A 10,647-nucleotide genomic window follows, 5' to 3' on the forward strand; every position below is an offset into this window, starting at 1 on the left:
CCCAATCAATAGTTATATACAGAATGGACGCTCATATGTGAGTATAAAAATAATCTGTTTCTCATATAATGACTTTCAGACAAAGTGATAAATATTAAAACCTGCCCGTCAGGTGTCATGTCAAATAAGTGCAAAGTAACGTTACTCAGTGGAACGCAAATCATGTTTAACGTTGTTGTGGTGAATGCTAAATGTTAGCCAACAGAAACTGTCTGTAGAATGAGAAAGTCATTTTGAATTTAGCGCGTGAGCACGTACGTGTAATTTATTTTTGCTAATGGTTCTCCAAATGACCAAATATTAAACCAGAGATGTTCACCTACAGTAGTCGCTTACAGAACTGTTAAAACTTACAATGTTTCTCTGACAGACATCAAACTATCACCCATTTCACGACTGAATGATGCTTTGTTTCCTCAGCGACGTCAGCAGCAGGAAGTGATGTAGTTAAGGCTCTCAAACTCTTAATATAATAAAGGTTCATCTTCATCCGTTTTTTCATCAAAAAGTTTTTGCATCAAAAATCAAAAATTTCATTAGAATTAGAAGCTGGTAAGCATTCTCTACTTCTAAATAAGCAATTTAATTAAATATACAAATCCACCATTTCAATTTGTATTGGTAAATGAATGCAGGCTAACTTATTTCTTTGCCAGTATATTAATGGTAGCCTACTAGTTAGATTTTAACGTTACTTCTACAAAAAAAATGTTTTTTTTACTCCAAACATTGAAGTCCGTTAAATGTGACGTGACTGTCCATTTAATTTGAATGTTCTTAGAACGTTCATACAAAACATCCAGATTATTTTAATGTTTTAAAAACGATTTATCTTTGATATATGAATGTTCGCTAATGTTTAGCTAATTTTGTCAACGGAGTATTATTCAACTAAAATGTTTCAGAAATATAGCTGAAATATGTTTCGGAATGTAAATATAATTTTTGTGCTAATGTTTTGAGAACATTGTTACTGGAAGAATGTTTGTTCATAACTGAGAGAACCTTGCCAGAACTTTAGCCAGCTGGCTGGTATGAAGAGAGGCAAGATATATGTTTGATGAGTAGTGGAGTGCTTTGTGCCAAAAATAAATAAATAAAAATGAAATATGAATAATGACACTGTAATCTTTTTATTGAGAATTTCAGCATTAAAATTACATTATAATGTAGGCTACCATGGTGCTATAAATCTAACCTAAACTGGGTTATTCTCCACAAAACACACAACTTAAAGCCCTGTTTCGATATGTGTATAGCCTAAGTTGCAAAGTAAAGCTATACAAACATGCACACTAAACATGCTTATTTGTTTTTGGACTTTGATTTAATTAAATCTTCTTCTGTTACACTTTATTTTAATTACTGAACCAATAAATAAAGCATATAAAGAGCAGTGTATAGTCATAAGTCACAAATGACGAAGCTTGTCTTGAGTGAAAAAAAACCCTGTAAAAATGTGTGCACAAAAGCCCAGTCTATGCTCTTTGCTCTTTACACCCTTCCACTTCTGTGAGTTGCAGGGTTTGTTTGTCAATTATTGCCATAGTTGTGTCAAGTAACCATTGAGAGTGTTACCTGCTCTGCAAAATGAAGCGAAGAATCAATAAATCTGAAAGAAAATTTCAGTCTGCAGGAAGATTGCCGAAACCTAAGGATTTGAACGAGCATGCAAGGCAAGCCATATTTGTTGTTATTATGGAAGGCATTTTCTGCCAATTTTAAATAAATGGTAAAAATGCAAACTAAAACCAGCTTAACAATTTCATTATAAGAACACTGTATGCAAAATATGAGACAACATTTAAAATTAAATTATTAAAATTTTTACTGTGACAATGCATCATCCCTGTCAAATTGAAAAATAAAATGCAATTGGTGATTTGACGTTTCATTTTCACTACAATCTCAATGAAAAGGCAAACATGAAAAAGAGACTGACTTCTTCAAAAGTAATTTAGTATAGACCTGTTTTTGTACAGCATACATACCAACTGGATACAACTAACAGCAATGTCTAACAGTATCATTAAATTCTGCAATGCAGTTGGTTGTAAAAGAGAAGAACCTTTAAAATGTGCACTATGAAAATTACTTTAAAACTGCAAAGTTTAAAAAAAAAAAAACTTGATGTGTATAGGCAATAGACATTGTCAGGAATAAAATAAGCTAAAACTTAGAAGGTTATTTGAGCAATTGATCATACCATTGCAACACAAAACAGTTCAAATTCAACAAGCAAAACATGAATAAATTTGTCTTCTCCACATCTTAAATAAAACACTTTGGGTCAAAAATGACAGGTTCTGTGAATGTTCTTTTCTTAAGATCTCAGTGGACTTGGACTAAAATGGGGCTTCTGTTGATGTGCGTGCTTTCTGCAACAATACCAATTCTAATGCATCTCTTCTCTGGTATGCAATTACCCCCTCCCCCCCAATATCGATGTGTTGTCATCATCTATATACCGTTGTAGTTTATGGATTTTTCTTATAAATTCATTTGTTTATTTCTCCAGACTATGTTGACCTCAGCCAACCTTCAGATATAGGTCTCAATCACACTATAAATATCTATCTCAAACCCGAGGAGGGTGTGAGAGTGGGCATGTGGTTAGTTTTAAAGACACCTACACAGGGGTGCCGCCAGGAATTTTGGGCCCCGTGACAAAAAAATAACATTGGGCCCCCCCTGCACAGCTGTTGTCACCAGATCTCTAGGACGTACCTGTCCCATCAGATGCTTTACATAACATCTAAAGCAATTGATATTTATTTTAAATAAATATAGCACAAACACATTTTTCAATCAGAGGCCACAAATACAAGTTTGTAAAACTGTAAAAAGTTTAGTAGCTGGTGATTTGTAAATGCAAGTCTGCATACAGTATGCAATTAATTATTTGATGCAAGATTAAAAGCCACCATAAAAATGTCCTTAAAGCAATCCTTTACAGTCTCAATGTATTTTTATTGTAAAATTAATGACAGATTAAAAAGATAATAATAATTAAAAACCTAAATATGTATTAACTTTTTAATAAAAATAAATGAACATCATCATCTCAAAAGAATAAAAACATCAGATTTTTTACTTAACTGCACATATATGCCAACAACAAAATAAAGTTGACGTGTAAAACGGAATTTCCACATCATGGTTATTATAGTGCTACAAAACAGTGTGTGTGTGTGTGTGTGTGTGTGTGTGCAAGCCTCTAAAAATAAATTGAAATACACCACTATTCCTGTAATTCTTTTGTCTTATGAATTTAATAAACAACTCGTCTCGTATTCTGTCCAAACACACCGCACCATCTACATCATGTGAGTGTAAATGCGCAAAAAACGTTTCCATTGCAGTTTTGCGAAATATTTATTTTTCAATATTGCCTGAAAAACCACCTCATTTCAATTTGCGCAATTTAAAGGGTAATTGAAACACGGATGACGGTGTTTAGTTGCCAGAAACATCAGAAACCACAAAGTTGCATAGTAAAAGAAAATCTGGTTTTCAAAACAACGAAAGAGAGAAAATAATTTTCTAATAAAGAGAGCAAATCTGTAATAGAAACGCGGCTACTGATGAGTGTGCGCGCTAAGGCAGGACCAAACCATTTCATGCAGATAAAGGGGGGTGGATGTTTACTTTTTGGTCAATGGGGATATTTAACTTTTATTGCCAAAATAAGTACAATCAAAGACATCATTAATTTTATTATTATTTGAAATATACTCAATGATGATGGTTTATATAGTGTATAATATAATAAAAAAAATTAAATTACTTTTTACGTATTTGTTGGGGCCCCTGTCAGTCAGGGGCCCTTGGAATCGTCCTAACTTTTCCCCCCTATACGGCGCCCATGCACCTACATGTCACATATATACTCAAAAACTATAAAACAAAAATAACAAATATTGATGTTGTCAATATATTCTTTTTCTTTGTTTTTGCATTATCCATAATTCATTTGTAGGCATACTGTACCTGAACATAGATGGAAGGAGGCGCAGGGGCAGAATCTAGAGTGGTATGAGAAAGCTCTGGGGGATGGATCGCCAATTTTCATCTACCTCCATGGCAATGGGGGTAACAGGCAAGAACCCTTTAATCAACTTAAAACACAAGAGAACACCTTTTATTCTAAGACTTTTAATCTCTGTTCACTAAAGATTCCCTTTGATATGCTAACCATGCAGACACTATGCAATGTCTGCATAATTTCTCGACATTGATCAGTGGGCCTACATATCTTTTACATACATTGAACTTGTGCATTGAACTTTAGACTGCTTTGCACCTTACCTTAGTAAAAAAATAAACTGGGATGGGCAACTGCAGCATATCACTTAACGTCTACATTCAATCCTTTTGCAACCTCACTATTTGAAAAAAAAAGAAAGATCAAAGTCCAATGAAACCAAACATGAAAACTTATAAGTGTGTAAACGCTACCACCATATTATCAACTTGTTTACCTTAAATACAATTATCACACATGGATTTTTGGCTAATACCAAGGAACATTAAGTTCCTTTGTGATTTTTCTTATTTGGTGAGGATATACTTTAAAATTCTAAATAAATGAAAAAATAAATTGATACATTTTGCATTATATTGAAAATATATGTAAATAATTAGCTTTTGTCTTGATTCTGTCATGACCATTGTATCCTCAATAAACAGATCTGCACCCCATCGTATTGGAATTGCAAACGTGAGCAAACTCACTTTTTTTCATTATGTAGAAAGACTAAGAACTTGAATAGAGTTAATGACTGAAGTGTCTTGGCCATTCAGGTCTTGAGTGCTGTTGGATATCATGTCTTGGCGTTGGACTACAGAGGTGGGTTAAAATGTTGTCACTTCACTTTAGCCCACAATCATTGGAAGGAACTCATTTCAAACTTCATATGATTTTTCTATGGCAATGCTTACTCAAATGTATTAAAATCTATCAGGTTTTGGGGACTCCACTGGGGAACCTACAGAGTCCGGTCTGAGTACTGATGCCTTATACTTGTACAACTGGGTTAAGGCACGCAGCGGAAACAGCCTGGTGTGTGTGTGGGGGCACTCGCTTGGTAGTGGGTGTGTAGAATCTGTTTGTTTTTTTATTGACTTTTGCTAAGTTTCTACAAATGTATTAAAAAACAATAAAGACAATAAATATAATATGACTAAATAAAATATATGTATTTTCTACATATACAGTATAACAGCTGTATGTTTCTTTTTCAATAGAGTAACAACTAACACTGCAGTGAAATTACTGGAGGAAGGTGAGAATTTGACTGATTGTATTTTTATGCTCTTATTTGTCTTCAGTGTTATTGTCTTGCTTTTTACTTTTCACTTGTCATTGAATAACATAGTAAACTTCATGTAGCTTTATGTGAGGCAGAAATGCTGATCTAAATGCAAGGGGTTTATTGAAAAAACACGAACAAGGCAATAACAGGAAAACCAGGGAACACAGGTAGTAGAGACACAATATGTCTATCCACAGCAAACCATCGGCTGACAAAGAACCAGGGAAACACAAGGGTTACAGTATATACAAAAGGAAACAATCAGGGAACTAGTCAACATTAAAACCTACAAGAGACTACAAACATGGCACCAAAACAGGAAGTAACACAAGTCTAAACAAGACATGTGATGGACGGCCATGAGGTGGAGGTGGGTCAAAGCAAAGCCAGCAGTTCAGGGAGCCAGGGTGGAGCAGGAAGTAGGGGGAGCCAGGGCTAAGCAGGAAGAGCGGGGAGCCAGTGAGGAGCAGGAAGTGAGGGGAACCAGGGAGGAGCAGGAAGAGCGGGGAGCCAGGGAGGAGCAGGAAGAGCGGGGAGCCAGGGAGGAGCAGGAAGAGCGGGGAGCCAGGGAGGAGCAGGAAGTGGGGGGAGCCAGGGCTAAGCAGGAAGTGGGGGGAGCCAGGGCTAAGCAGGAAGAACGGGGAGCCAGGGAGCAGCAGGAAGAGTGGGAAGCCAGGGAGGAGCAGGAAGAGTGGGAAGCTAGGGAGGAGCAGGAAGTGGGGTGAGCCAGTGCGGAGCAAGTGGTGGGAACCAGGGTGGAGCGGGGAGCCAGGGAGGAGCAGGAAGTGGGGGGAGCCAGGGTGGAGTAGGAAGTGGGAGGAGCAGGAAGAGCGGGGAGCCAGTGAAGAGCAGGAAGTGTCGGGCCCCAGAGCAGAGCAAGCGGAGGTAAAGGCCATCAAGGCGGAGCAGGCGAACTGAAGGCCATCAAGGCGGAGCAGGTGGAGGTGAAGGGCATCAAGGCGGATCAGGCGAACTGAAGGCCATCAAGGCGGAGCAGGCGGAGATGAAGGGCATCAAGGCGGAGGAGGCGAACTGAAGGCCATCAAGGCGGAGCAGGCGGAGGTGAAGGGCATCAAGGCGGAGCAGGCGAACTGAAGCCCAAGGAGGAGTTGAAGGCTACCGAGGTGGAGCAGGCGGAGCTAAAGACCACGGTGGAACCGCTGGACCACCGAGAGTCAGGAGCCCATGGTGGAACAGTAACGGGGAGCCCAGAAAGTTGGCCTCAAGAATGGCTTCTGTTACCATAAGAGAGAACACAGAGAGTTCTGAGACTAGGGAACATGAGGAGAAGAGATACGATCCATCTACATTCATCCACAGCAAACATAAACTGACAAGGAACAAGGGAAACACAAGGCCTATATCAGGGAATCAGCAATCAGGGAACTAATAAACATGAAAAACAAGGGACTAGAAAAATGGCACAGAAACGGGAAGCAAAAGTCGAAAGACATGGGGAACATAATTTACACACTTTATATATTTTAAAGTATTTCTTGACTGCAAGAGGGGAATGGTGTATTTTTCACAATTCTGTATATAATTTTTCTTGATTAAAAAACTGCACATTTGTTGACAGGAAAACAGTTTGATGGAATAATACTTGAGGGTGCATTCCTAACCGGGGAAGTGGCACCCAATCAACTTTTTGAACACGCTTTTTCCTGGGTAAGTAACGTTCAGGATCTTAAAACTTTATGGAAAAAAACTACTGGACCTGACAAATGAGTTTCAGATGTTTTCATTTTAGATATTTTTATCAGGTATTTTATTGATCTTTTTTTAAAAATGTTTTTAAAACCTACCTTTCACAACATTGTAATTGGGATTTTCTTACAAAGTAAAATACTTAAAATCTGAACAATTTAATTCTGATGAAATTTGAAGTTCATTCATACTTTACATGGACAAACCACACAAGATGATATGGGTCATTAATCAGTTTGGTTCCTCTCTCCTTTTTTCTCTCTAGTTTTATTGGAAGTTCCCATACATTCAGTTCTTCCTTTTCAATCCACTGAAAAATAACATTGTGGTCTTTCCAACTAATAAGAAGTATGTGACATTGTTTCACTAAAGTAATTAATATATATTTAACAATATGAGTAGAAATGTGATTGGAATAGTATGTCAGTGTAATGTTAATTATGAAAATTTGTTGTAAAATGTTTCTTTTCTTTTCTTTTTTCTTTTTTTGATAGTTTGCAGAAAATTAGAACTCCCATTATGATTCTCCATGCTGAAGACGACCATTTAGTGCCATTCGCCTCGGCTCAAGAGGTTTGAGTTTACGTGTATGAAACTTAATTTACCTTATAAAAAATCATTTGGAAATACATCTTTGCTTTAAATTACATTTATTCTGGTTTAGATTTACAGAATCGCAAAAAAGGCCCAGAACTCAGATGAACGGGTCAAGCTGGTACCATTTGATGGATCGCTTGGATATCTTCATAATGGTCTCTATAAAGACCCTGGTTTGCCAAATATCATAAGGTGATGTGATGTTTTATTCATCTGAATATTATACAAATTTTAGGATTTCAAAGAATTTTCATAGGAGATGCACGATACTAAAACATGTTACAAGTGAAGACAGCTCTGGAGAAATACTTTCTATAAAGAGTAACTTATGAGGAGTAAGCTATGCATTACTTTATATAATGTTGGACATAGATCACTTAATGACAGAAAAATGTTAGATAATGGCAGCAAAATGAATGCCTATGTTTATTATTACAGGGAGTTTTTGCAGTCGCTGAAGGCATGAGACAGACACATGAGGAGAAGGATTTACACCAAGAGCCAAAGCCAACTAAAGCTGTAACTGGTTTTGTAACTGTACATTTAGAATTGTTGTAAACAGTATGCACTTCTTTGATAAAAAACATTGTAATGTCTGAAGTATTTAACAAAAGGACCCCTATTAGGGTGAATTTACTGTCTTGTTTTGAATAACAAAATACAGCGAGGGGACAGTGTTAAAAAAGCGCAATGAACCATTTTGACTGAATGAACCATTTTAGCGAATATTGACATACAAGGTAAATAACGGGTAAAGAAATCAAATGTGTGCCAATGTCGTGCATTAGTTCTTAAAGTGGCAGCAGCCAGCATACCTACTGCTATCTTCTAAATGTTAGTCAAACAACAAGAGAAAAATAAAAAAAAATCACTTACTGCTCTTTGATTGAATAACTTTTGAATCATGTGAAGACTATGCAGTGTTTTATTTTTTATATATTTCATTATTCATTTTCATTATTCAATTAATTTTGAATAGCAGGCTATCTAGTGTCCACACTGTCACCAGCTTTGCATTTGAATTTGCTGTTGAATTTGAACTGACTTTTGTGACTGGAGGAAAGCGATGTTGTCTGCGGTTTAATACATTTCCACAGCAATTTGACTATATGGGATGCATTTCTGTAAGCTTAAAGCAGTTCACAACACATACCAATGAAGACTTTGAAGGCAGATTTCTTCACGAGCGCACCACACCCAAAGTCAATAATTTGACCTCGATGGTGCACTGGTTTACCAGCATGTTCTTGTATTTAATGACCCGATGGAAGACACCACGCTCGCAGCAAACGTTAGCGTGATGATATGACGTGCTGTCTTCTCTTCAACACTTCCTCCTTGGAGCTCCATGAAGCTCAACAAGTCAATGCAAGACAAGGACCGCTCGACCATGATGTAGTGGTCTGTGTTGTCCTGCCAGTCAATTTAATGATCTGAGGAACGCTGGTGCCCTTATTGGTGATTAATGTAGAGTCGATCTTCATGGGGAGGAGTTTGGGATAGCCAGCCTAAAAGAAAGAAACTATGACAGATGGAGGTGGTTTCCAAAATAAGGACTTCAAAAAACAGTTTGCCTACTGAAAAATAATTTGTAGTATATGTGATTAACATGAATAAGATGTTATAAATTAACAACAGTGGCTGTGAATCAATAGCAGCTTACCACTTTGATGGCCTCTTCACTAACAAAAAAATCACAGCCACCTGATCAACAAAACAAAGAATTAACTATTAGCTTGTGCACAGAGGTCAGTCATACCATGCCAGTCATGAATCCGATATGGAAACAGATACGGAGTGTTTTGGCCAAATTTATAATGCCACAACAAATTCATTGTGTGTTTGCACAATTGGTGAATAAAGCTCATTTTGATTTTGATGATTAAATGATAAACAATTGTAGTTAGCATGAAATACCATTTTATATATTTGTTATTTTATAATTTACCTTTTTCTAATTCTCCAAGATTTATTATTCTTACCCTTGTCGAAGACATCCTGCTCTAGTCTAGCTGTTCCACAGCAACCGGGACTAGGACTTCAGATGTTGGATCTACATATTAAACCAAATAAATAAAATATTGCATCCTTAAATTGGAGAGGTTCATTATTTAGTGCCACTTTTGACTTGAAGAATCACCCATTAATCAAATACTTGTATCATGATAACACGTTTATGTGATTGATTTTACCATCGATAATAAGTTCCAGATATAATCCACTACAGATATACCAGATATACTTCCAGATATAATCCAAAACAATAGTCCTTCTCAGCCTGAACCAGGTCATTTTTAGAGGAAAGTGGACGGTGGGCCACTTCCAGTAACTCGTCTTGCTCTTTTTTCCCTCTCTCCCTCCATCAATCTCAGCAGCACCAACAGGCGTCTGATCAAGCCGATGAGGATGGTTCTACGCCATGTTGGTGGTGTATTTTAGTAGTAACCTATATTCGTGTACACACTCCATATCAAGCTCTTGTGAACTTAGCTGTAAAAAAACTTAATTTTGATATCAAATACTCCAAAACGTCAACCTACAAAATGAGCAAGACACTTTAGCGCCATTAACTGTAACGTCATAAAGGCTCGCGCAGTTGTGCTCATGATATGTTGTTGTTGTTGTGGTAAAAAGTTATAGGAAAATCAACTCATCATAAAGTGAAAGTTGATTTCTCAGCTTGAGTTCTCAGAGAGTTAAGAATCTACTTTCCCAAACTACTTTGCAAGACAAATGCTTTTTGTAATTAGCTAGTAGCCAACATGCTATACCTGCCCCATTTCAAATAACAAACAAACAAAACAAAACAAAAATACCAATAGGCCAGGGTTTTCCTAAACAAGAGTTTGAAAACCACTGGGGGTTTATGAGGGAAAAGCAGGGGGTTGGTGACTTAATGAAAAGCTAATAAAATTGTAGGCCTATGTAAAATTGAAAAAAAAAAAAAACATTTTAAAATTGAAACATTCTAAATAGGCCTAACACTCACTAAAATAGTTCACTATTGTTATTCACCTGAATGGCATGT

General features: G+C 36.8%; 3 protein-coding genes across 4 annotated transcripts in view; 1 reads left to right on the plus strand and 2 right to left on the minus strand.

Annotated features, from left to right (window-relative positions):
- srbd1 (S1 RNA binding domain 1) overlaps positions 1-474 on the minus strand; it is a 54,489-nt gene extending 54,015 nt beyond the window's left edge. Inside the window, exon 1 of the mRNA XM_079634557.1 lies at positions 355-474. The gene's annotated coding sequence lies outside the window, so the exon portion shown is untranslated. The remainder of the gene's footprint in view (positions 1-354) is intronic.
- On the plus strand, positions 468-8,535 carry LOC307010136 (lysophosphatidylserine lipase ABHD12). Of its 2 annotated transcripts, XM_079634558.1 has the most exons (14): positions 468-552; positions 1,524-1,676; positions 2,329-2,414; positions 2,519-2,612; positions 3,980-4,099; positions 4,690-4,720; positions 4,804-4,849; positions 4,965-5,094; positions 5,248-5,285; positions 6,895-6,983; positions 7,288-7,370; positions 7,517-7,595; positions 7,687-7,811; positions 8,058-8,523. In XM_079634558.1, the coding sequence occupies exons 2-14, from the start codon at positions 1,591-1,593 to the stop codon at positions 8,083-8,085; spliced, it is 1,035 nt and encodes a 344-aa protein (XP_079490684.1). In that variant the 5' UTR covers positions 468-552; positions 1,524-1,590; the 3' UTR covers positions 8,086-8,523. The 2 variants fall into 2 exon arrangements, with proteins under 2 accessions (XP_079490684.1, XP_079490685.1); XM_079634559.1 differs by lacking the exon at positions 1,524-1,676 and having other exon boundaries at positions 488-552; positions 8,058-8,535.
- Positions 5,383-9,046, minus strand: LOC307010137 (uncharacterized protein). The gene is made up of 2 exons (XM_079634560.1): positions 8,773-9,046; positions 5,383-6,550 (listed from the first exon to the last, which is right to left on the minus strand). The coding sequence occupies exon 2, from the start codon at positions 6,209-6,211 to the stop codon at positions 5,612-5,614; it is 600 nt and encodes a 199-aa protein (XP_079490686.1). The 5' UTR covers positions 6,212-6,550; positions 8,773-9,046; the 3' UTR covers positions 5,383-5,611.
- Between the last annotated feature and the right edge of the window lie 1,601 nt (positions 9,047-10,647).

The sequence above is a fragment of the Phoxinus phoxinus genome (genome assembly GCF_949152265.1).
Source record: "Phoxinus phoxinus genome assembly, chromosome: 14".
Taxonomy (NCBI): domain Eukaryota; kingdom Metazoa; phylum Chordata; class Actinopteri; order Cypriniformes; family Leuciscidae; genus Phoxinus; species Phoxinus phoxinus.

Coding starts and splice junctions, on each gene's coding strand:
- LOC307010136 (XM_079634558.1), top strand. CDS start 1,591: ATGAAGCGAAGAATCAATAAATCTGAAAGAAAATTTCAGTCTGCAGGA. Junction 2,613..3,979: donor GGTGTGAGAGTGGGCATGTG/GTTAGTTTTAAA, acceptor ATTCATTTGTAG/GCATACTGTACCTGAACATA. Junction 7,812..8,057: donor GGTTTGCCAAATATCATAAG/GTGATGTGATGT, acceptor TTATTATTACAG/GGAGTTTTTGCAGTCGCTGA.
- LOC307010137 (XM_079634560.1), bottom strand. CDS start 6,211: ATGGCCTTTACCTCCGCTTGCTCTGCTCTGGGGCCCGACACTTCCTGC.